Genomic DNA, 27232 nt, shown 5'->3' with positions numbered 1-27232 from the left:
AGATGTAAGAAGCACAACTCCTGGTGCTCACCAAGAGGCTGGTGACTGCACAGCCCTGCTTTTCAGGGGCACAAACCACCTTGTAAGAATGACCTGGAACAGGCCAGTCTCACGTCCTCTTGGTTAATATGTAGGTAGTTTTGTTTTTTAAAGGAAAATATGAAAGAGTGAAAGAGAAACAACTATTTTTTTTTAAAAACCGAAGGCTTGATTTTTGGTTCTCCAGGCAAAACAGACATGACAAAAGAACACAAATTATTTGTATTAAATTGTATTTTCAGGAAGATTACAAGGTTTGACATAGGCACAGAGAAAAGAACAAACTAAAGCTAGTATAAACAAGGTCAGTTACAGACTGACCTCTGAAATATGTTAGAAAATATACAGTAGTCACACTTTTTAAAAATATGACTGAGGAAAAATGTTTTAATTCAAGTCTTCTCAATCACTTGAAATACTTGTGAGCTAAACTCATACATTAAGGCAGATATTGATTTTTAAATACTCATTTAATTGATGAAATGTTTAAACTGCAATCAAAGGAGAAAGTTCTTGTTTAAAAAAAAAAGAGAGAACGTTTTATTGCTACAAAGGGAGCTGTACACAAATCCTTGAAGCCATCTTAATGCTAACTGCTATTCAATGTAAAAAAAAAAAAAGAAAAACTCAAATCAGGACAAAATACTTGTCCAATCAATCTAGAGGAAGTGTTCGAACCTGAACGCACACTTTAAGGTTCACTCTGAGAGCAGCATTTACGTTCAAATGATTACAACGGGCAGAGGAGCAACACACACCAGGAATCCTCAACACCAGTAAGGTAATAAAACCTAAGCTTAAAAATCATACAAACAATTTATCATATCTAAGTTTGGTTTCTATAAAAACTGAACTGAAATCATCTTAACTTCATTTTATTAAACAAGTGCCAAACATTTAGAAATTATATAAAACAAACTTTAATGTGTGGAATGCATGCAACACGGTGTCAGCTCATGTCCTAAGCTACTCAGCATCCTCCACGTCCTGCGGTGGCAGCCAGCAAAGCGTGGAGCCTACACCTGACTATGCTCACACTGCTCGGTAGCACAGGTCTGGGCAGCAAAATCCTCTGCCCCCTCCTCCTCCTCCTCCTCCTCTTCCTCCACCTCCTCCTCCGCCTCTACCTCCTCCTCCACCTCCTCCTCCTCCTCCTCTGCTTCCTCGGCTTCTCCCACTGTATCAGCTTCCCCTGCTGCTGCTGTTGTGCCCTCCTCTCCCTCCACATCCCCTTCTTCCTCCACAGATCCAGCTTCTCCCCCTTCCCCCTCTTCTTCCTCTTCCTCCTCCTCCTCTTCCTCCTCCTCCTCCTCTTCTTCGATGGGTTCATCGATCTTCTCTTCGTCGTCCTCTTCATCCCCTTCCATCTGCTGGCCCTGAGCAGGATCTTGAACTTCAAAAGGATTCTCTCCCTAAACAAGACAAACGGCTTTTACACTCAACACATTTGCTTCTCCATGACCAAGATTTGCTGTATCTTAAGAAAAAAATAGTATTTGAAGTTCATTTTGCTTATGACAAATCTATTAAATATTTTAAGTATCTACTTCATTCCAATTGAGTATATGATTAGTTATTTTATATTCCTTAAATTAGAGCACTTTTTAAAAAGCCAAAGATTTTAACTGAATTTCTAAACTCCTATACAAGTAGAAATATGTTTTTGAAACAAGCAAACCAGCAGCGGCAGATGATCTACTTACTAATGCAGCCACTCACTGTGCTTCTGTTCTGGGTCTCATAAGAGCTTAAGGAAAACTGTATGCTTTACCACTAGACACCATGCCTTATACTTAACACTTGCAAAAATTAGAGAAACATTTTTGGCAAACATTCAAAGGTACAATTTTGTCCTTTTATTACTTTTACCCTGTGTGTGCATATGGATGTGTACCTCTTACATGTGGAGGTCAGATAACCATCAGCTATCTGTCTTCCCCTTCTAGAACCCAAGGATTCAATTCTGGTCACTAAGGCTAGTGGCAAGTGCCTTTATCTATCTGGTCCCTGGGGTCAGTGGCAAGTGCCTTTATGTGGTCCCTGGGGTCAGTGGCAAGTGCCTTTATGTGGTCCCTGGGGTCAGTGGCAAGTGCCTTTATGTGGTCCCTGGGGTCAGTGGCAAGTGCCTTTATGTGGTCCCTGGGGTCAGTGCCTTTATGTGGCTGAGCCACATCAGCAGGCCGGTACTTTATCTTAGCAATTATTTATCTGGATTAAGTCTCATATAAAATAGACATACTGGAGACTATATTAACACGTGAAACCAAGAGGGAGTAAGGCTTATTAACAATCTGCTAAGGCTGGTGCTACATTGTAAGATGGACCAGAGAGAAACCTGTAGGATCAAGTGTAGTAATAAATGTCTGGGTAGTGCAGGGTAATGATTCAGAATGGGCTTAGAAGGCCCAGTGTTCCATTTTCATACAGAAGAAAAGGGGAGGCGGACCCCGATGAAGACGACTCTTCATTATAGCCTCTGGTAAGAAGAAGACTGAGAACCGTCGATGTGGGGCATCAGGGCAGAGTATGTGCGTTACTGTGGGGAAGGAGAAAGAAGTGGTGGGCATGCTACATACAATTAGAAGTGAGGTGTACAAATGTTTCTTCACCCCATAGAGAAGAGTGGCCAGAGCAAAGTGTTTACAGAATAGATGTACATGGAAGTCAGCACTGTGCTAACAGTGGACTTAAGGGTCCCACACGATGACAGGAGTGAGTCAGAGTGAGGGCTGGGGTGAGCTGAGAAGCGGCCCGCACATGGGTAGGGGTGAAGAGAAATGCTCAGAGCAACAGTGGAAGCTTAAAGGAAGGTTATAAATGACCAGCGTCAAGCAATTCAGACACAAGCTAAAGGGGGACTGGAAAATCATCAGTGTCCATCACTGGCAAAGACGAATGAGGAAGGCTGAGGGTTCGTTTTACAAGTTTTAAATAAGAGTATCATAATTCTTGTGTGTTTGCATGTGACTGCAAGAATGTCCATGTATGTGGAAGTCAGAGGACAGCTACTGATGCCATTCCTCAAGCTGTGCCTCATGATTTGTGAGGCCAGTTAGGCTAGGCTAGCTCAGCACAGAGCTCAGGGATGCTCCTATCTCTGCCCCACAGCACCGACATGACAAACACGCGCCCATGTCCAAGTTCCTCTTAAGTGTGTTCTGAGGTCACACGCAGGTCCTTACATTTGCACAAGTTGTTTACCAAGTGAGCTAACTCTCAAGTGCCAGGATGTTAATTCTTAAAGCACTAAATGTGACAATCGGATCGCCGACAGTCTTAACAACAGTTTTTAAAGTATGATAGAAGTGGGAGTTAGAGCAATAGCAGTTGTCCAAGAGCATGTCTTTATAATGAATCTCCTCTAAGTTCACAAAAGCACATGCTTCGTCCCGCACAAGTAAAAGCTGTCAAGTCCTGAAGCCCTTTCCTAAAATACTAACTTCTAATCAACCTCAGACAGTCTGAATCAAAACTATCAGAAAGAAGCCTAATAAACACTTCAGGGGCAGGGAGTGGTAGGGTACCCTTCATCTCAGCGCTAAGGAGGCAGAGGCAGGTGGATCTCTGTGAGCTTAACAGCAGTCTGGTTTACAAAGCTAGTTCTGGGACAGCCAGGGCTACACAGAGAAACCCTAACTTGGAAGGGAGAAAGAGAGGGAGGTAGGGAGGGAAGGAGGGAGGGAGGGAGGGAGGGAAGGAAGGAGGGAGGGAGGGAGGAGGAAGAATAGAAAACACTTCAGAATACTAACCCAGAGGTCTACATAAGGCTTGGACAGTTGCTTATTTAACCTTTACAAAAGGTCCTGATTCTATTCTTCCAGGTGAGAAGTCTTCTGTTACAGCAAATAACAGGAGGTGAAGAACCTCACAGGGGCAAGCTGTCTTCTGAAGTATGGTAAGAAAAGGCCGTAAAAAGGGGAGATCCAGAGTCCAGAAACGATCAGGTCACTCTTTAGGGAAAGGGTGAGAATTGTCTGTCGAGAGGACACTGATATGGCCAGGGTATCAGATCCAAATAAGGATGTGAGGATGATGAAACAGAACATGGATGAGGAGAAGACAGTGACCAAGTAAGGACTACACATAAATCTAAGGGAGCAGCTCTCTATCTTCCTAGTGATGTGGGGAGTGGGGAGAGCAAGGATGAACTCTCGGCTATGTGAAGAGGGAACAACTTGAAGCAGTAATTATGGAAGACATAAGTCAACCAAAGGCCTGGGGAAAAAACTCAGTCATAAAGCACTTGCTATAAATGAGAAACTATGGTGTGAGTCTCAAAGCCCAGATTAAAAGCCAGGCCTGGTGGCACAAGCCTGTTATCCCAGAGCTGGGGAGACAGAACAACTGGGTGGCCAGCAGCTTCACTAAATATGCAGGCCCCAGGCCAATCAGACCCAGTGTCAAAAGCAAGGTGCAAAGCTCCAGAGATGGCATCCTCAGAGGTCCCTCCAGTCTGCGCACGTGAGCACACACACACGCACATCCACACACACGCACATACATACACACAGAGGAAGCATGTACACACTTACCACATGTGACTGAAACTAACATCCTGACCCTCTAACACACACTGATTTAGAGCTAGAAGGGGGAGGAGACAGGAAATGACTGCCCCCTCTCCTCCCTGATCCAACATTCCCCGTAAGTGCCTGTGCCTGTTTCCGTGTCATGTCACAACTCTAACACATATAACTATACAAGGCATTCTAAAAAGCCTTTGTCCAAAGCCTCACCTTAACGAAGCGCTCATACCGCGCCTTCACGATGGGGTTGTTTAAGATGCTTGTAGCAGTCAGCACACTTTCCCTCTTTATCTGTTCCTTATAAGCCTGTGGAAAACAACACAGTGAGGCTCTGGAAAGCCATGGCATGGGAAGCTTAGAGACTTAAAGTGGTATGTTACACTAATTTCTACATTTAAATCACTTTTACAACAAATTAAGTTATAAGTAACTATAGCCATTGTGCTTGTAATCTAACCATTCATGGACTGAGAACATAAATTCTCATAAACCAACACAACACAACACAACAACACAGCAAGTCTTTTACTCCACACTTATCAAAACATCCAACATAACCAGTCTTCTTCAAGGCTTCTAAGAAGTTATCACATACTACACTAAAGCATACTACACAGCAGAGACAAGGTAATGATATGAGGCGTCTCCCGCCGGACAGCAAAGGAGTCTGAAGTGAAATCCACATCTGACAAAACGCAGACTCAAGCCTCCTCTTTTTAGTCACTAATTTTTAAATCTTCAAATCCATTTTTCCAAAAGATCTCACTTTTCACACTATAAGTCCCCATGTTTTCTGAAGTAGAGCCCACTCGGTAAAGCCCAGTCTAAAGGAGAAACAGCATGTCCCAGGAACAAGCAGCCTGTATGCTGTCGAAGGGTATCCTGTTCAGAAGCCACAAGACATAGTAAATGCGAATACTAATTTTAAATGTGCTTTCCCAAACAAAAAACAGGCCCGTCATAATAAAGTTTTTCTTTCCTTTTTGTTTTAACACATATATATTCACAAAATCATTTTGTAGCAACTTAAAAAATAAAAAATAAGTAAAAACAAAAACTGCTCTTCAGGTGTGATTTCCTGAATGCTCACTATTAGAGGCCCCACTTTACTACGTATTACATGTTAGTTAGCTGACCCCTTAAACACACACAAAGAATGACTCCAGCTTCATCTAACAGATAAGCGAGGAACTTCTTTACCACGAGGATTCTATCCCAGAAAGCCTTGCTCCAAGTCCATGGTCTCACTATGATATGACCCTGCCTCTAAGCTGGCACACAGCTGGCTGTTCACTGAAGATACAGGACAGAGTGTCTGAAACAATGGCCAAAGGAACTTTTAGAAAGCTGGTAGAAAATTCAAGAGCTGTATAAAGATCCCAGACTTACCTGCTTCCCTTTGCCATGGTCAGGAGACTTCAGGTGCAGCTGAACTGAGCTGTGTAAAGCAGGGATGTACACGCTACAAGCACTACAGTGAACGGTCTCCACTTTCATCATGTGATCATCGGCAGTGACACCTACAAACACGTTTATTTATAGGGAAGAAACGCCCACATCCTTACTCCTGACAGATCAAGTTCTCACTAGCTTCTGTCATCATTTTTACTCCTTTCAACAAAGGATCAGAGCATGTAGGCGTGTGTCAAGTTCTGCCCTCTCCTGTCTACAGACACAGGGGGTTTGGGGCTTTGTCAGAGCCTCCTAGAAGTGGAGGTGAAAGTGGCTGTACCTTAACTGATGTACATTTTCTTAACCACTGAGCCACCTCTCCGGCCGGTCCGGTCCCTCTCTCTCATCCTCTCATGCATACCGCTTTTAGTCCACCTCCTCAAAAAGCACGGCTAAAAGGATGTTATTTTAGTAAAATAAGAGTTCCATTATTATGTACATGAGTGGGCAGGAAAAGCAAAAGAGATACCATAAGGAACAAAAACTCCGTCCTCAGTCTACAGAATGCCTGCTCTAAGGAGTCTTGGGCTGAGTGTGTAGCTCACTGGTGGAGCACCGCCTGGCTCCTGGTACGAAGCAGAGTGGTGGTGCTGTCTGGGGAGGCGCTGCCTGGTGAGCCGCAGTGCACTGGTGGGCGTGGTCTGCAGTGCTTACAGCCTCACCCGCGTGCTGTCCGTCTCCTGCTTGTGTTTGTGGCACAAGTGTGCGCTCTCAGCCTCCTCCCTCTCCTGGCCACGCTCTGCATGTACCATGCCAAGGCATTTTAGCCTTACATGGTACAAGAGGAAGGGCCATTCATTAATTTCCTGATATTATGTGATCACAGAGTAGAATTCAGAGAGAGAGAGAGAGAGAGAGAGAGAGAGAGAAACTGAAAGTAAATTAGAAAAAAAGCTACTATGTACTCTTCAGAGAACATGTGAGGATTTGAACAAATGCAGTATGTTTTTAGATTTATTTCACACAGATGCATATGTAACGTGTTTGGTGCCACTGGAGGTCATTAGAGGGTGCTAGATTCCCCAGAATGGGAGCATGAATGTTCGGAGTGGCCATGTTGGTCCTCGTAGTCAAACCTGGGTCCTCGGCGAGACTAACAGGTCTCCAGCTCCCAATGCAAGCTCTAGGGAGTGAATAACACGTTTATTCAGCATGTCAGACTGCACCTACAGGGGCCATGCTGCACTGGCCGGAAGCTCCACGGCTAACTCCTTCCTTATGCTTTGCTGGATGGTAGAGCTACTTTTCAAGAAAAATATTTTGAGTTTTTGTTTCCTTATTTAAAGAATAGCAAAGGAAATGACAGATTTTGGAGATATGCTGTGTTATTCAGATTTATTTTTATTATCTGTCAACTTTTTGCATCTGTGTCTGTGTGGGCAGTCCTGGTACTGAGGCCAGAACGTCAGGTCGTCCTGGAGCTGGAGTCACAGGTAGCAGTGCACTCCAATCGAGGCTCCCAGGCGACACTGCATGCTCCTAACCTTGGTCATCTGTCCAGCCCCAATGTTCGTTTTATGACTCCTGAAAAGACAGCAGCGGGCAACTGAATGCATGAAACAAGGTTTCAGAGAACAGATCTGTGCTAGACCTGCAGATACAATTCCCATAGACATGTTCATTTAAACTCGGTGTGTAAATGAGCGCACCTGAAAGAAATATAAAGGAAGAGAATAAGGAAGTAATGACTGGAGAAGAGCAAAGACCGAAGGCAGAGCAAGGCGACCAGGAGAGCACTGGGACAGGAGAGGCTGGGAACCTACAGTCCCAGGCTACCGAGTAGGTGGGAATGCCACTGAAGAGGACTTAAACATCGATCACTCGGGGTGGGGCTCACACCTGTAATCCTGGCGCACAGGAGGCAGAATGCTGCAAGTTCAAGGCCAGGGGCTACATAATAAGACTGTATCTCAAAACAAAATGAGGGGCCTGCATTCTGCGTGAGCAGACTCAGTGGGCTAATGAGAGTGGACGCTGTTTGTTTATTAGGTGTGGCTATGAGAGCTAAATGACGAGGTGTCGGGTGGATGAGGGTGAAAACAGCATGGTCAGGGGTTAGAAATAGACCACGCTCAGCATGGGGCTGGTGCCTGCAGAATGGCTGGCTACAGTAGTTACATTTTTGTTCTTTGTTTTTATTTTTTAAATAAGAACAGGCTTATATAGGCTTCAGTGATAGAATCAAAAAAGAAGGAAAGACTGAAAAAAGAGTTAATGATCTGAATTTCAGAGAGAAATAACAGAACTGGAGAGAAGGCTCAGAGATTAAGAATCAGAAGTGCTCTTGCAGGGGACCTGAGTCTGATCTTTAGAACCCACAAGGGGGCTCGGAGTGACTCTGGGTCCAGGGCAGAGGAAGCCTCTTCCAGCCTCCTGGGCACTGCATCATGAACAGTGCTCCTCCTACATCCTCCTACACACGTAACTTTAAATTTTAAAAAAATCATTTACCTCTAAAAACAACTGAAGAAAGTTAAGAAAACCAGCAGGAAAATTAAAGACACATCCTTCATCTAATGCAGCGGTTCTCAAACTGTGGGTCAGGATCCCTTTGGGGGTTGCACATCAGATATCCTACATATCAGATATTTACATTACAATTCATAACAACAGCAAAATTACAGTTATGAAGTAGCAACCAACTGGTTCCCAACCTTCCTAACACTGTGACAGTTCCTCATGCTGTGGTGACTCCCAACTGTAAAATTATTTCATGCTATTTCATAACTATAATTTTGCTCCTGTTAATATAAATATTTTTGGAGACAGAGGTTTGCCAAAGTCAAGACCCGGAGGTTGAGAACCTTTATACTGAAGAGAAAAGGTAACCATAATAAACACAGAGAAACAGGAAGCCAGGAAGTCTACGTCTGACACACTACAGCAAGTGTGACTGTAAAGGGTATCCGTCTTGAGGTTTTCACATTATGATATACAAAATATAAACATACATTTATAAAAACGACTTTCCTAAATACTCACCTTCCATAATATCTTTTTCAATTATCTTGTAAGCTTCTGGGTGATTAAGTGTTTGTTGCTTACGAATAGATGCTTTTTTAAATTTATTTACCATACATTCCTAGAAAATAAAAAGGATACAGACTGTTTCCAAGGAGCACCTACTGTATGCTCATCCTATGAGAAACACCATCACTAACAGGGATTGCTATTCTGTAACAACAAGAAACCCACAATTTACTTGAATAGACTATTATGAAACACCAAAAAATGGCTTCTCTGTTCACAATGTCTTCTAGGCATCTAGAGTAAGAAATCAGAGGCTAGATGGTGACTTTCTCGGGTAAGAGGTGAATCATAACTGACGGATAGAAACCCATTATGGGAAAAGGACAGGAACAAATTTTAATCTAATCAAAGGACACGATTCTGCTAGATATAGAGGTCTGAGTGAACACTGTATTTTTAACTTTCTACCAGCCCAAATTAGTTCTGTGCAATTAGCAGTCCAGCTCAGGCCTCCTCTCTTAGCATTTCTGACTAAAAGTATTGTTTACTTTCTTAAGTCCCACAGTATTCCTGCAGTCTTGGCATTTCCACCTAAATAAAACTATCTGTGCACCTATGAACAGGTTTTATTCCAATTATAGTTGGCTCACTAAGAGAAATGCTAATGGTCTTCAAAGTAATCTATTAAAATGACAACCACATGGAAGATACAGGCACCAAACAGACGCCTGTCTTCCCTGGCACTGACGTTCTGACTCTGCGTCTAGTGGCAAAGTCATTTAGCTTCTATGGACATGAGTTCATCTGAAATGAAGATTAATGTACCAAGCATATTTCCAGGTATGGATTCTGGAATCCAGGTGGATTCTACAGGAGTGACAGATGAATCTGAATCAACGAATAGCTAAAGGAATTCTTTTTCCTGACAACTTTTTCAGAAATAACTATGAGAAATGAGTTCTCAGGTTAAAAATCCAAATTCTAATATGAAATTCACATCTAACTAATTTTAACAAATTTCCTTAAATGAGTAATTATCAGTTTTTCAGAAACATAAACAGGTGAGAGAGAAATTATAAACAGAGATCAAATAAAATATTTCCCATTTCAAGAAAACCTACTTACATGTAAAAACTCCATAACTACTTTATCAAATTTGGTTTGTTTCTGAATATGATCTAATGTTTCTTGGTGTGAAGAACTTTCCAGATGCAGTTCAATGTCTTTTTCTTCAAAGGTTCGAAATTTACAAAATGAACATGTGAATGCCATTCTGTAAGGAAAAGAAATTCCCTTTGAATATCACCTTATTCATTTAGAGCTTCTAAAGATGGTTATTAGCTGCTATTATTCTATTTTAGAATTCTGAAATTAAGGTAGAGGGGAAAAACAGTATTTAAGTTCCCATTCAGACAGCAGTCACTGACGTAACTCTGCATTTTAAGCTTCTGGTATAAAAAATATAAGGACCAAAAAGGTGATAACCTCCAGCCTGGGCCATTCAAAAGCTACAATAAATATAAAGAACCGGGGTTGGGTTTAGCTCAGTGAACCATTCGGTCCCCAGCTCGAAAAAAAAAAAAAAAAAAAAAAAAAAAAAATTATATATATATATATATATATATATATATATATATATATATATATATATATATATATATATATAAAACCATCAGTTCCAAAACCTCCACAACAAATTTCACACTCTGGCCCACCCGCAGGTCTCTAAATCATTAAATCCACTTCTAAAGCCAGATAGAAGCAGCAATTACTCAATTCCACAAGGCTCTGGGGTCTACAGTCCCCCAGCAGTAAGTCAGGAGGACGAACAGGCCTAGAATGCACACATAGACATTATTTAAAGATGAAAGTCCATTACATTCTATGTAAGCCGTCATTTCTTTTTCCTTAAATTATGACAACAGTCTCCTGATTGGGATCTTTTGGCACTGCTATTACATTCATTTCCTGAGTTAATAAGTTCAGGAGTGGGGTTGGGGATTTAGCTCAGTGGTAGAGCGCTTGCCTAGCAACCGCAAGGCCCTGGGTTCGGTCCCCCGCTCCGAAAAAAAGAAAAAAGAAAAAAAAAAAAATAAGTTCAGGAGCTAACTGCTCAGTTCTCTATTTGTGATCTTGGGCAAGTTATTTCTCTGGCCTTAGTCTTCACAGAGGTGACACATGAACCCCTTAAGATGGCTCCTGTAATAGTCATTATTCAGTTAATTAGTGCTCCTTCCTACAACAGGTTACAGCTTAAATGCATCACTGACTCCTTAATACTCAGAAGGCAGGGTGAGGGCTGGAGAGATGGCTCAGCGGTTAAGAGCACTGACTGTTCTTCAGAGGTCCTGAGTTCAAATCCCAGCAACCACATGGTGGCTCACAACCATCTGTAATGGGATCCGATGCCCTCTTCTGGTGTGTCTGAAGACAGCGACAGTGTACTCACATACATAAGATAAATAAATCTTTAAAAAAAAAAAAAAAAAACTTCAAAATGCCTTGAACTGCTACTCTCTCCTTGGCAGTACACAGAACATACTGTGTCTTTAATAAACATTTTAGTTATGTTATACTTTTAAATCATCACCTCCTCCCAACCCAGTTTTCTACTCTGTATTATCAATAAAACGCTTACTTGATTGCTTTTACCTTAAGGCAAGCACACCTGGATTGTCTCTCACAACTCTACCATTCTTAGATCAGTTCAAGTAACACCCTCATCATGCTGCCAGTGATTCAAACATTATTGCTAATAACACTGACTACTTCATATTTCTCTTCTGGCACTTTTTCACCACATACTGCTGTGTCTCATACCAGGTTCCCTAAGTAGTACACACAGTTCCCGCTTCATTATAGTGAAACCATTCAAATATGAAGAAACCTATCCAAAAACAGTCACTTACCATCAACCTCAAATCTTCCTAACAAAGTAAAATTACTCTGGGTAATAAAATAACGGTACATAAGGCTGTAGATGTAACGCACTAGTACTGCACATCTGCAATATGTGTTAGGTCCTGGTTTAATCATGAGTATTGTTTTTAAAGCCTAAAACACTAGAGAATTTTTTAAAAGATTCATATTCTATAAAATGATTAATTCAGTTGAATTGTCAGGCTTAAAGCTATGGAGGAAAAAATAAATATATGCTTCTTTAATTTTTTCCTAATTGCAAAGTTTATTCTACTAACAGTTATCAAACTCAAATCTATTTTCAAATTTTAATGGAAAAAGTACCCAGAATAATTAAATACAAAATTAATCTTATAATAAATAATCATACTTAGGCTCCTATATATTTAACACAAACTCTTTAATTAATTTCCACACTATACTATAACATAACTACTATTTATGCCAATGGAATTTAAAGAAATATGGAGCAGGAGAGAAACACAGAACAAAAGGTCCTGTTAAAACTCGCACTGCACCACCCAGCTAGACCACCCACTTCCTTCTCCAGGCCTAGCTCAGGGGTCTCTGATCTCACCCACTCACCCCTTCTCCCTAGTCCTTCAGCTCTATCCCAGGCCACACCTAAATGCCCTGGCCTAGGTTTCTGCCAGAATCCTCTCTACCTACCTGTCAGTCCACACAGTCCTCCCATGCTCCATCCAACCTCACACCGAGCCTGATCCGATGCCCACATTTCAGGCTTGGACCAGGATCCTATCCACCGCCCCAGTCCACTCACTTCATTCCACAAGCCATGTCTACCCTTTAGTTCCAACCTGCACATCCTCTCTTCTGCCCTAACCCGCTTATATCAGACTGAGAGCTAACAAAACACCTCCACGAGACAGACCTCACCCAAACATACAAACAAGATGAAAGAACAAGGCAGGGCCTTCTCGTCAATCCTACCGTTCTGTAGAAATGCTTCCCAATAAAAAACTACCTAAATGAAACCAAGAACATAGAATTTAAAAGGAAAACCATAAACTTCACCAAAGAATTTAAGAAGTTTAAAAACACAAAAACAATCTCAATGAAAGTAAGGAAACAGAACTTAAGGAGAATAAATTCCTAAGTGATGTCTGAGAGAACACAAACCAGGTTGAAGGAAATGATGAAGACAGGCCCAGGGGACACCATGAACTAATCAAATCCTCAAATTATAGGCACAGATGAAGGAAAATAATCCCAAGTTAATGGTATAGACCAGATGTTCAACAAGTTCCCTAAACTATGGGAAGTCAGTCATACTCAGACAGATAGAAGTACACAGAAAATCATAACATAACTAAAACACTAAGTATATATACATACAAAGTGAGTTGAACTTGCAAGAGAAAAAGAACACACAAGTCACATGTAAACAGCTATGGTGATTAACAGCTGATTTCTCAAAGAAAATGTTGAAAGTCAAAGGACCCTGGAGCAATGCAGCCCAAGCCCTAAGACTATGACAGCCAGCCTAGACTAATACACACAGCAAAACTATCTATCTACCATGATTGAAAAAGAAAGAAAACCTTTCCATAATATAAGCAGCACAAAAACATATACAAAAACCAAACCTAAGGAAAATACAGGAAGCAATAATTTGGGCTGAAGAGAGAAACTGAGAATAGCATAGACTATGAAAAAAAATATGAAGCCATAATTATTAAAACACATAGTACCACTGAGAACACAACACCAAGAATCAACACTATGATGACTGTAACTAACAAGTACATTTCAATGATAACTTTAAATATCAGTGGCCTCGATTCTTTAATCAACATTTACATACTGGACAAGAAACAAAATCTGTCTGTCTGTTGTCTACAAGAAGCAACACATCCGGTCCCCAGCTCCGAAAAAAAAGAACTAAAAAAAAAAAAGAAGCAACACATCATATCTTTAAATATAGGCACTGCCTTAAAATACAAGGACAGACAAAGGAACTCCAATAAAATGGGATCAGAAAGCTAGCAGGCTCCTCAGTCCTAATACCTAACTAAACAGACTTCAAACTAGAACCAAACAGAAAAGATACCGAGGGATTCTTCATTCTAATAAAAGGGACAGTTAACATCGCCATCCCAAACATATGCACCAAATTCTGCAGCATGCTATTTAATTTAAATCCAAAACAAAAAACACTACTGGATTTAACGACACAGATTAATATCAACCCATTAGTAGTAGGGGATTCAAAAGGGCCATGGTGGCACAAGCCTTTAATGCCAGTACTCAAGAGGCAGAGACAGGTAGGTCTCATTGAGTTTGAGGACAGTCTGGTCTACAGATTTGGGTTCTAGGACAGCCAGGACTACACAGAGAAGCCTTGTCTCCAAAACCAAAACCAAAACCAAAATCAGGGGATTTCAATACCTCACTTTTTCCCAATAAACAGGTCATCTAAAACAAAAATAGAGAAACATCAGACTTATTAGCATCATACATCAAATGGACTTAACAGATATTTACAGAATATTCACATAAACACAAAGAATATACATTCTATAAAGCAGCACTGAAGCTTCGCTGAAATAAACCATATCCTGGGAACCAAAACAAATGTTTACAAATTCAAAAGGACTAAGATCACTCTTTGTATCCTATCTGACCACTATGCAGTAAAATTTAAAGCTGACAGCAAACGCGTTTCTAGTAAATACAAAACCCATGGAGACTGAAGAATGTGTTGCTGAAAATGAAACGAGAAGGAAAAGTTTCCTGGAGTTAAATGAAATGCAAAAACTGCAAAGCCTTTGGGACACTAAGCGCAGCCCCATACGGAGCTCAGGTCTGCAGCTCAGGTGTTAAAGAGCTCACGCAAATGACAGTGATGCCAGCCAAAGATGGGAGGAACAAACCCAATCCACACCCAATCAATGGCAAAAAAGAATAAAAATCAAGGAAATCAATGAAACAGAAACAACAAAAACTGCACAAAGAATCACTGGATCTCAGAGCTGTTTGAGAAGATGAGCAAGATTGACACACCCACCGCTCAACAAACACCCCCAAACAGAAAGGAAGGCAGGCAGGCAAGAGGAGTCAAAGTAACAGTCAGAAATGAACAAGGAAACATTACAACAGACACCAAAGAAATTCAGAATATTGTAAGGAAATATTTTAAAAACCTGTACTCCATTAAGCTGAAAAACCTAAAAGAAATGGATGGATTTCTAGATTCTTCAAAACTGCCAAAATTAAAGCAAGAAGTGAGCAACCTAAAGCTTTCCAGGTTAAAAACCAAAAGACTGGGACCAAACACTGAAATACTACAGCAAACTCCTCTCCAACCATTTAAAAAATAGAAACAGAAGGAGCACCTCCAAACTCCTATGAAGCCAGTTATCACTCTAATAGTAAAAGCCAGGCAGATAGCTCCTACCCCCTTCAAAAATAATAACTACAGGGCAATATCCCTCAACACGAGACTTAAATATACTCATTACAACACCTGCAAACAGAATGCAGACGTACATTAGAAAGACTGTCCCACATAACCACGCTGGCTTTATCCCTGAGTGCAGCGATAGTTCAACATACCCAAGTCAATGATGCAGAACTCACATACATAAACTTAAAAAACAAAAACCAGATGCAGAAAATGACAAGATCCACCATGCCCCAAGGGCTTAGAGAAGACATAACAACATGGTAAGCGCTACCTATGTACAAGACACTCACAACCAACATCATAGGTGGAGAAAAGGTTGAAGCAATCCCACTGAGGTCAGGAACAAGACAGGATGTCTACTCTCCCCACTCCTTTTCAATACTGTGCTTGAAGTACTAGCCACAGCAATAAGGCAAGAGAAGGAAACTACAGAGATACAAATAGGAAAGAAATCAAACTATCCCTACTGCAGATGACATGGTAACTATACAGACCCCAGATGTTAGACCAGGAAGTTTTTATAAATGAAAAAGTAAGCAATGTGGCAATATACAGAATCAACTTGCATGAATCAATAGCTTTTCTATATACCAACAACAAACATACAGAACCAAGATGGTGGACACATTCCCACTCACAATAGCCTCAAAGAAAAGTAAGTATCTCTGAATAAACTCAACCAAGGAGGTGAAGGACCTCAAAAAATGAAGACTTTAAGCCTCTGAAGAAAGAGATAGATAAAGACAGTAGAAAATGGAAAGACAGCCCATGCTCAGGGACTGGAAGAATTAACATTAGGAATATACAGATTCAAAGCAATCCCAATCAAAAGAAAGTATCTTCAACAGACAGTGTGTAAGCAAACTGGCTCCCACATCCGGAAGAATGAAAGCAGACCCGCATCTGTCACCTTGTACAAAACTAATTCCAAATGGATCAAACACCTAAAAGTGAAACCCGAAAAGGCTGGAAGAAAACAGGTAATATCCTACATGATACAGAGTAGGAAAGAACTTCCTAAATACGACTTCATTTGTCCAAGAATTAAAGCTAACATCTGACGCATGGACTTCATAAAATTAAAATTGCCTCCACAGCTAGAGAAACAATCCAAAAGGGGAAACCCAGAGAATGGGAGAGAATCTCGGCCAGCTACACATCTGACAGAGGATTAATATCCAGGCTATATAAAGAACTAAAAAAAAAAAGAAAAAAGAAAATAAGGCCCAGTCAAAATATGGCCTGGGACCTGAACAGAGTGGTCTTGAATGAAGGGGGGAAGGGCTAAGAAAAATCTCAGAAAACGTTCATCATCCCTACCAAAAGAAAAAAAGCAAACCAAAACAACTTTGAGATTTCATCTTACCTCCATCAGAATGGCAAAAATTAACAAAACGACCAACAGCAAATGCTTGAGGGGCTGCAGGGGAAAAGGAGCCGCCATTCACTGCTGAGAGGACTGCAAACTAGCGCAGCTACTGTGGACATCAGTGTGAGGAACTCCAAAAGCTAAGAACAAACCCACCACAGGACCCCACTACCCCACTCCTTCACTGCTCTTTCACAGCAGCTGGGAGATACAAACAGCCTCGATGGCCTTCAACTAGCAAATGGATAACAAAAATATGGTGCATGTACACTGGGAAGTACTATTCAGCTGCAAGAAAAAAGAAAAAAGTTTAAAAAAAAAAAGTACTGAGTTACCCCAGACCTAGAAAGACAAATGTAGCATGTTCTCTCTAAGTGCAACAGTGGCATCCATACCCTGGCAGTAACCAAGAGCTCTCTGATTGGACTTACGACCTACTCAACTAGAGGGAAATCATGGCAGACCCTGGAGACCTAGCCAACAAAGCTAGTGAGGTCATGGATCTGAGGAACAAGCTACAACCACTTAGCAAACCAACATAATGCCCAAGTACACTAAATGTAGTCATGGATAAGTGTGCTCTTTACCTCTCATAAAGGAAACTTGTCTTTGCAACAAACAAAGACCGTAAAAGAAAACTACAACCAATCAAAATGTGGACATGTGGAACCTAATCCCCAAACACCTCCCAGACCTCACTCTCAGAAACACTGTGGACATGTGGAACCTAGTCCCCAAACACACAGACCTCACTCTCATAAACACTGTGGACATGTGGAACTTAGTCCCCAAACACCTCCCAGACCTCACTCTCGGAAACACTGTGGACATGTGGAACCTAGTCCCCAAACACACAGACCTCACTCTCGGAAACACTGTAGAAGAAGGGAAAGACTAAGAGACAAAGGATCAGGGAATTTGTTGTAAAATGTGTCTCCTGGTAATCTTAGAAGCTACACCATAAAAACTCACCAACATGACTACCTAAACATGAGCTGAACAAGGACCTGCCAAAGTGGATGAGGAAAAGCCTACAAGGTCTCTACAACGTGAATTATCGACAACTGAAGAAAGCTGAAACTAGGAAAAATAGTCTTCCCCAGGGCAGAGCACAAGGATTGATCACCCAGTGCCAAACAGTCAGCCCTGAAAACACACATGCAAGTAATATCACACCAACTCATATTTTGGAACATATACACAGGTACATGTGTATGCATGCAAGTAAAAGTTAATAAAAAAAAAAAAAAAGAGCCCATGAGGCTCTTTTCAAAAAGAGGAAGGGGGCGGATATGGGAGAGTCTGCAGGGAGAAAGGAAAGGAGGAAATAACATAATTATATTATAATCTCAAAAATAAGAAAATTTTATAGAAAAACAAATTGTAACTCTTTTTTTTTTTATTTTTTTTTTTTTTGGTTCTTTTTTTCGGAGCTGGGGAACGAACCCAGGGCCTTGCGCTTCCTAGGCAAACGCTCTACCACTGAGTTAAATCCCCAACCCCCAAATTGTAACTCTTTATAGAATAATTCTTATTATGTTTAATTCTACTGTTTCTCAAATACTTGTAAATTAGGAGCAATAAACCAGAAAAAGACCAGATTATTAAAGCTAGATACAAGATTTTGTATTTGTACTTTGGAAACTTTATATTCTTTATTTTCCTAACATAAGGAGTCTTCTTAAAAATTTCCTGGTGGAGTCAGATATGGGTGTTCCCTGAGAGGCTCTGCCAGAGCCCTACAATACAGATGCGGATGCAAGCACGGGGACTCCAAGAGAGGAGATAAGGGAAGGACTGAAGGAACTGAACAGGTTTGCAACCCCAGAGGAAGAACAGTATCAACCAACCAGACTCCCCAGAGTTCTCAGGGACTAAACCACCAACCAAAGAGTACACATGGAGGGACCCATGGCTCCAGCCGCATGTGTAGCAGAGGATGGCCTTGTGTGGCATCAATAGGAGAAGCCCTTGGTCCTATGAAGGCTCATTTCCCCAGTGTAGGGAAATGCCAGGGCGTTGAGGTGGGAGTGGATGGGTAGGAGTATCCTCATAGAAGTGTGGGGAGGGGATTTAGGACAGGGGGGAAAGGGGATAACATTTGAAATGTAAATACATAAAATATTCAAGAAAAATAAAATTAAAAAGAAACTGTCCTGACAGACAGAGTGGCACATGCCTGTAATCTCAGCAACTGGGAGGCTAAGGAAGGAGGCTCACAAAGTCAAGGCCAGCATGATACAGAGGGAGACCCTGTTCCGTCTTTTTCCTAATACATAATTTACATTTTAAGTATGTATTTTTCTACTTGTACCCTTTTCTCCATAGTAATCTTCATTTTTAACAAAAGCTCGAAAGGTAATGAGTCAAAACTTTATCAACTTCGTCATTCTCTAAACTGATATTTAATTCCCATTAGGATTTAAGGTAATCATGTTGTAATGATAATTTCTGTAGATTGTGTTTTTAGGTTATTTACTTGGTAAAAATCAATAGATACAAAGTTGTTTAACTTTTTTAACCTGCCATTTGGTTTCTAATAGTTCTAACATTACACAACTACCCACTAACTGAGTTAATCTGCTCACTTTATGTTACTGTCTCACATGTTCCCTCGAGGTGTTCCTTCACTCAAGTACACATCATACAGCTTAGTTTTCTTTCTTTCAAAGTAAGTGGGTAACTTGTATCAAGGTTAATGTTTAAATGAGACATCACACATTTCTTACAATTATATTTTCTAAGACCACTTGCTGTCCCTCCCAGTTGTGAGTCCTAAGGCTGAAGAAAAGGCTCAGTGATTAGAGCACTTGTTGTTCTTGCAGAGGACCCAGTTCAGTTCTCAGCACCCACAGGGTGGCTCACAATCCTAACTCCAGTTCTAGAAGATCCTATGCCCTCGGACTTCTGCAGCCACTGCACACAGATAGTGCATATGAACACATGCAAGCAAAGATCCATATCATGAAATATAAATCAATTGTTTGTAAAAAAAAAAAAAAAAAAAAAAAAGGTTCTGAGTCCACAGTCAAATCTATTCATCTTTTTCTTTTTTTTTCAGTCTTTCATGTGATTTTATTTTCTCCCTTCAACCATAATATGATATCCAAATTTTGCCTTAACTGGTGGGTCTGTAAACACAGGCTTATCCATCCTACTTACAGGCAAGGCAAAGGCTGCTTCTTGAAATGGCCCCACCATGGATCCTCTGGTCATCCAACCCAAGTCACCCCCTTGTCTGGCTTTATCTTCACTGTATTGTGTGGCCACTTCACTGGATCTCATCCCAGACTTTAACTTTTCCATGGCTTCCATGATTTTCCCATGTTTTTCACATAGAATGTGTCTGACCTTTGCTGCATTGCCACTACCTTTAGGACCCTGAGACTTCTTGCAGCACTATCGCTCCCAGAGGCTGCACCTCCTTTCCCTCCTTTTCCAGAATCACTTTTCCCCTTCGGCGGCATCTCTTAAGCTTGCCGTTGAACTCTCTATTCATCTTTTTCTAAAATTCATTTACTTTTATCTAGGTGTGGGTTCATTTATTTATTCAGAAGAGGCCACTGGATCCCCTGAGGCTGAAGTAACAGGCGGATCTGTGCCTCACAGCATGCTAGGACCTGAACGTGGGTTTAGAAGAACAGTGCACTCTTTTTACTGATGAGTCACCTCTCCAGTCCTCATCATTTCTCTCATACAACTGACTTTAAGCCTGGAAAAAAATGTTACAGAGAAGAAAATCCTTTGTTTTACTCTTCTTTTGCATTTTTTTTTAAATTTATAATTTCTCTACATAGGATACGAGGATCTAAACTGACTCTAAAACTAGTTGTTTAATCAAATCTTTAAATTGCATGCTACTATAACCACAGTCTGCTCATCACAACTGTGTTCGCTGCTGGGCATCCCTGAGCGGGCACTCATCAGTGTGCTTGTCTGGGTCCTTTACACATCTGTGTACCTGTGGGTTCATGGACAACTCATAGGGAAATCTCCTATGAACTGAGCAGGCAGCCAGCAAGCTCAGCAGCCCCGCCCCCACTGCTGACGGCACGCTCGCTACACCCACGCTGTAGGTTACGGGGTCTCCCACGGGTCTCGTGCTGTGCAGCACACACTCTTACCCAGCAACCCGCCTCCAGGCCCACAGCATGACCTCCCATGTGCCCCATCTAAAGACACCAGTGCGTACTCTTTCCTCACCTGTTCTTTTCTCTGGCATCTCTACTGGAAATGACACACTAATAAAACCCAAGCTGCCCTCGTCAAGAGCGTCACAGTGTCGCTGCTGTCAAATCCACCACTCAAGTGCTGGGATTATAGTTACGCTGGTGTACTCAGCTCCTGCAGTACTGAGTACTGAGTACTGAGTACTGAGTACCGAGTACTTCCTCAAGGCTTTGTGTACTAGAGGCAAACACTCTACAGCAGCCCTAGCCCCACCCCTTTAATTTAGTCAAATCTCTGCTGACTTGAACTTTTTCATATTCTATAAAACATATCTGCCAATTTTAGGAAACGTCTTGAGATGGGGTCTCAGCGTGCCGTCTAGTCCGCACTGAATCAACAAAGCGCCTGCACAGCGTTGTAAGCAGAGGTTACAGCATGTGACACTATGCTTAGGAAAGGCATCTAGCTTAAAACAATCCACCTTTTAATAAGCCTCACTTTTGATTTAGTGACACAAACCTGTATCCATCTCCGTATTTCTCACTGTTTTTCTCTCGTCTACGTCTTTGCTTCTCTCGTCGAGCCTCAATTCGCCGCTTTTCTTCTTCTTCATTTTTAGGATCAGTTTTTGCTAAGATTAGGGGAAAAAAAGAAAAAAAATTTTCATTTTAATACATAGTGAGTGATTTTTCTATATCTGCTTCATTTCTGTGACATTTACTACATATTTTTGTTTAAATCTGCTTTTTTTTTGCTTATTCTTGTGTTTTATATTCAATATATCTAGAGAAAGGGTCTAATACTGTATTTCCTATTTTTAATGATAAGGTTAAAATGTCTATAATTAGAAAAAAGTTTTTCAATTATTTTTATTTTATATATGAGTATTTTTGTTTGCATGTATGTAAATAGACCACATGTATAATGTACACGCAGTGTCCATGGAGGCCAGAATCTGCAACTGGAGTTATATACAGTGGTTGGCTGCCATGTGGGTGCTGTGAACCAAAACTGCAGAAGGAACTCTAACCACTGAGCCATTTCTCCAAAAGTTCTTTAAAATTAAAAGGAAGCTGAGGAGATGGGTAAGAGTGCTTGCTGCACAAGCGTGGAGGGTCTACCTCCTGCACTCGTGTAAAGAGCAGGTGGTGGTCACATCTGTGCCTGACACCCCAACAACACTTTGGGGTGTGAGGAAAGAAGAGTGAGGGCTTTACGGTCTACCAGTCTAACTTCTGATTCAGTGAAGGCGTTTGTCTCAAGGACATAAGATAGAGAATGGTACAGCAAGAAACCCAAAGCTATCCTCTGGCCTCTGCGTACGCATACACAGATACTGGTAACCACACATGCATCCAGCACACACATGCACACACACACACACACACACACACACACACACACACACACACACACACACACACACGGAGGGAGGTGGGAGGGGAGGTGCTGTGGAGCTGCTGGAGCTCAGCAGGTACGATGTCTGCCACACACACAGGCATAAAGGCCTGGGTCCAGATCCCTGACACCCAGTTAAACAGCTGGGCAGGTGGCAGACACTTGTCACTCCAGGACTGGAGAGGCAGACATAAAAGGATCTTTGGAGCTTGCTGGCCAACAACCAACCAAAACTGCTAAGTTCCAGGTTCAGTGGGAAACCATGCTTCAAATACACAAACTGAGGAAGACGCCGGATGTGGACCCTTGGTCTCCACATACGTGAGCCATGTACCCCTCACCATCTCAACACATACATAAATGCATAGCACAAAACATAAATCAATCAGGTCCAGTGTCCTGTGCCTATAATTCCAAGTACCTAGGAAGCAGAGGCAGGAGCATGTAGTTCCTCCTCCACTACAAAATAAGTTCAAGGCATGGGATAAATACATTCAAACTAATTAAACAAATTAAAAAATAAATGATGGAAACAATATGAAGCAAGTCTGTTACAGCTGAAAGGAAGTCCAGGTGCAGAGGCCTAGGTCCCAGGGCTGCCTGAGCACCACCCAGCCCTGCACTTACTGGGTGTCTGACCCAGGAAGCCGATCATCTACGTGTCCTCTGGAGAGCACGACACACATACCTATCCCTCCTCAGTTTGGCTTAAAAATACACCAAGTAATGTGTGTCCACTCTCTACCTGGTGCCATGTGCAGGAAGCATTCAATAACTGCCATGTTACCTCTAACACTCACAATCTGGAGCTGGCTGGAGAGACACTAGACAGTTAAGAGCACTGAGTCTCCTTCCAAAGAGCCTGGCGTCAACTCGTAGCACTCCTAAGAGTGCACACACAGCTAACCCTAACTCCAGTTCCATAAAATATAAATCAATCTGGAAAAGCACCCCCACAAAGAAAAAAATTTAAAAACATGCTTTTATCAAATTGTATACACTTACTAATCCTTAATTTAAGTGGAGATAAGACATTAAACAACAAATAAACTGTCAGTATTTCAAAATTATAATAAGCACCTACTTTTAAATTAAAATGTATTTAATTAGAAACTATTCTGGGGTTGACTGCTCCCTTTCTCCTTTTAGGAGGAACTCTTACTAGCATCACTGTTGTTTAAAACAATTCCTTCAATGAAACTACTCAATAAGAAGTTCAGATTTTAAAGTTGTTTTGGTTAAAAGATTTATAGTTTTCTCCAAACAAGTTTGAAAAATATGGTATTGTTTATACTGCCAAAAACTTATTCTGTATTCGTTTGTCGTCTATTTTCTAGTTTTCACCTGAACGTTCTATGGAATGTAACTGAATTTACCTGTCCACTCTGAGAAAGCACATATACGAATTTTAAAAATTATTACATGAACTTAACTCCAATGAATTAGAATCTCCAGTATTACATTGTGTCCTACTGTTTTTAATTTTTACAGTTCAACTCTGTGTATATCCAGTCCATCGTTGGTCAAAACACTGCATAGCACACAGCTGTGCGTGCTTTAGTGTGGCCTGCTTGCCCGCTCAGTTCCTGGGTAGAGCTCTAGGATGGACTGCTGAGTTGTACAATCAGCTTCCTACCTGAGGGACGGATGCCAGGCTCTTTTGCAAAGTGCAGGCCCCACCATTCACCTTTTTACAGCAGTGTAGACATTTCTCCACAACTACCAAGCACATTGGTGAATGGCCATAATTCCAAGGATCAGGACCCAGTGCAGGAGGATTACCTTGAGTTGGTCTATGTGTGGCCAAAGCTAACTTGACCACCTTGCAATGGAAACCCTCTCAGATTCTACAGGCCAAGACTGAGCCAGCCAGGACTACAGAACATGATCAAAAGAGAGGGAGAAGGAGGTAGTGAAACGGCTCAGCAGAGCGTAGAAAAGAAAGATACAAAGTCTTAGGTATTCAACATGACTTCAAACTCACAATCTTTCTGACTCAGGCTCCCAATCCCTGAGATGACAAGTGTACACCACCACACGCAATTTCTCATGATGGCCTTTGAAGCACAAAGGTTTTAATTTTGATGAAATTTAGTTTCTGTTTTTATTTGTTGCTCATGCTTTTGGTGTCCTGTATAAAAATTTCTTGTTAAATACAAAATCATGAATACTTACTACGCTTTCTGCTAAGAGGTTTTTGAACTCTGCTCTTAGAAGCAGTTCTTTCATGTTAGCATCTGTATAAGGCAAGTCAGCCAGTTTAACCACTTGACACCAAGACTGCTCTCTCCTACTCTCAATAGTCAGTCTCCTCAGCCTTGTTAAAACCCGTGGATCATATGCATGGCTCCCTTCTGTTTCTCAGCTCTCTCCCACAGATCCATGTGTGTCAGTCATTGGGCCAGTAGCTCTTTGTTTGAATTAAAACTGCGAATTGTAAAGTGTAAATTTTTTTCATTTTTCAGCTTATTGCTAGGTTGTCACACCCCTTGGCACTAGTATAAATTATCTTATTCCCATCTTCATATGGGCTTGAATTTTCCAACTTTGTAGTAACAGAAATATGATTATCTCTAAGAGATACCATCTCCAGAAGACTAACAGCAAACTAATTTTCTAGAGGAAACCCATGACCTAATGCCAAGGACTAGGGAATTTTTCTTCCCTTTGTCCTGACAGAGTTCTGTACATTATGACACATACTCCTCCAACAATAAATATAACATCCCAAGAAAGGAGTCTGAATCAAAGTCATCGGCAAAGCCTTTTAAAAAATACATGATGCTGGGTGTAATGGTACATTCCCTTAATCCTACCACTCAGAAGGCAGAGACAGCAAATCTCTGTGAGTTCAAGGCCAGCCTGGTCTACATGTCAAGTTCTAGGCCATCCAGAACTATATAGTAAGACCTTGTCTCAAGAAAGAGAGAAAGGGGTAGGAGGGTAACTAAGGCTCAGAGAAAAATAAATTGACCAGTGCATGTTAATTTTAAAGGTACATTTGAGGGCTGACAATGGATGAGCAAGGAACGGCTCCTGTCACCATGCCTGACGACCTGAGGTCAATTCCTGGGACCTCTACAGTGGAATAACAGAAGTAACCCCTGCAGGGTGTAGTCTGCCCTCCACATGCATGCTGTGGGAGGCACATTCCCATGTACATACATACATAAAGAACAATCAAATATACATTTGAACAGTAACAACTGGATAATAACTACACAAGGGGACTCGCAGGCCCGTTCCCAGTGGTAACTCCTGGGCACTTTCCTACAGGACACTGGCCATCACCACGGAGTGAGCGCTGACAATGTCAAGCGCCCTGGGCAGTGGGCTCACTTACTAGGTGACTTGCTGAGGTTCATCTTATCCATCGGCTTTGCTAGCTTGGGTTTCTTGATAAAGGCTCCCCCGGGCTTAATAAATATTTGCATCATTTTCCTTTTTATTCCTCTTGCAGTAGCAATCGTCACATTGGCAGGTTTGTTCTGATAGTCAACAATAATTCCAGGTCTATGGAAGCTTCCAAAATCACCCATGTGCTGCAATTTGTGAAATCAAGAAACATTAGCATAATGTCAGTCGCTAAAATATGAATTAACATAATTCGTTAGTTGTCTATTTCTAGTTTTCACCTGAACGTTCTGTGGAACGTAACTGAATTTACATGTCCACTCTGAGAAAGCACATATACGAATTTTAAAAATTATTACATGAACTTAATTCCAATGAATTAGAATCTCCAGTATTACATTGGTGGGTGTGTCCTATTGCTTTTAATTTTTACAGTTCAAAGTTATTTGAGATCATAAACACCGTGTGCCTGTCAGAAGGTCACCACCTGTACAACTCTCTGACAACTCCTCTTCAGAGTTCCCATCAAAGACCTTAGAAGAAAGCTTTATTTTACTAAAACCTTGCTTAAAACTAACATACCCAGAGATGATCATATTTGTAGTTTGAAATAAAGAGTCATTTAGGATTCCTCCCTGTTGCAAACAGGAGTGAGAAGACGAGATGGAACCTCAGCAGGAAGGAGGAGAGTTAAGGCAGAGCAAGCATCAGCTCCCAAGACACTTCGTAAGAACTGCATCTGACTGACGCCCCAGTCAGTCTTCCTAGACCCCAGCAGCCCAAGACACAGAAGTTTGCAGACAAAGTCATACCACACACGACTCTGTGCCCCTTCCTCCGCTCTTACCATTATCAACTCCACTATACCAAGAGGCCATGTGCACAGATATTTATTCTGCTAGTCTTACTTTCCGAAGGGAAAGCCTGTGGAGTAATCTAAAGAGTAATCAATGGGAACCGTACGAGTGAGTTAAGAGGAAGATCCTGCGAGCTCATACACTTGGCTAATAGAAGGAAGGAGAGAGAAGTCCACTCAGACGAGGACGGTAAATACAAAGTGCTCAGTTTCCCCATCAAGGAAACAGAATAGATGCCTGAGTCTTCATTAAGAAAAAATCCTTTGCCTAAAATTATACAGCACACAAGATAATAAATATTTTTCCAAATTTTCAAACTAGAATGTATTTTCAATTTCAAAACCCAAAGCCTACTATTCCAACTACTTTGAACTGACCTACAAATCATCACGTATGGAGCACTAACGCTGCTGCTTCCATAGTAACATATGATTAGAAATATCTAACTTGCGAGAGTTACATAAATGTCTCATGTCATTTATATGGTCACATCAGAAAACCTTTAGTGCAAACATTAAAGGTGCAATGCATTTTATGTAAGTACAGAGTAACTGTTAAAAATGCAAAATTCCTACAAGACAAACTACAGTGATGATCAAAGGCTAGAACAGTCAGAACCAACAGTCAGTGCCCTACTACAGCTGTTCTCAAGACACTTTCTTCTGCAAGGAGAATAAACACAACTGACTTTGATAAACATCTTACACTATGAAAATATAAGTATACAATAGTATTTGTATGACCAAACTAC

At 41.3% G+C, this 27232-nt stretch overlaps 1 protein-coding gene and 1 pseudogene across 1 annotated transcript in view; both read right to left on the bottom strand.

The window, feature by feature from the left end:
- Positions 1-243: 243 nt before the first annotated feature.
- Znf326 (zinc finger protein 326) overlaps positions 244-27232 on the bottom strand; it is a 39062-nt gene continuing 12073 nt past the window's right edge. Inside the window, exons 7-14 of the mRNA XM_032916819.1 lie at positions 25614-25812; positions 21392-21503; positions 10113-10260; positions 9000-9099; positions 5955-6085; positions 4776-4871; positions 1167-1451; positions 244-1127 (exon numbers count right to left, since the gene is read on the bottom strand). Of these exons, the coding sequence (XP_032772710.1) occupies positions 1056-1127; positions 1167-1451; positions 4776-4871; positions 5955-6085; positions 9000-9099; positions 10113-10260; positions 21392-21503; positions 25614-25812 (1143 nt within the window). The 3' untranslated portion in view covers positions 244-1055. The remainder of the gene's footprint in view (positions 1128-1166; positions 1452-4775; positions 4872-5954; positions 6086-8999; positions 9100-10112; positions 10261-21391; positions 21504-25613; positions 25813-27232) is intronic.
- LOC116912158 lies at positions 19778-20187 on the bottom strand (annotated as a pseudogene).

The sequence above is a fragment of the Rattus rattus genome, chromosome 11, assembly GCF_011064425.1.
Source record: "Rattus rattus isolate New Zealand chromosome 11, Rrattus_CSIRO_v1, whole genome shotgun sequence".
In the NCBI taxonomy this organism is placed as follows: domain Eukaryota; kingdom Metazoa; phylum Chordata; class Mammalia; order Rodentia; family Muridae; genus Rattus; species Rattus rattus.
Note: the sequence above shows the minus strand (reverse complement) of the source record. Positions and strands in the feature narration are given on the sequence as shown.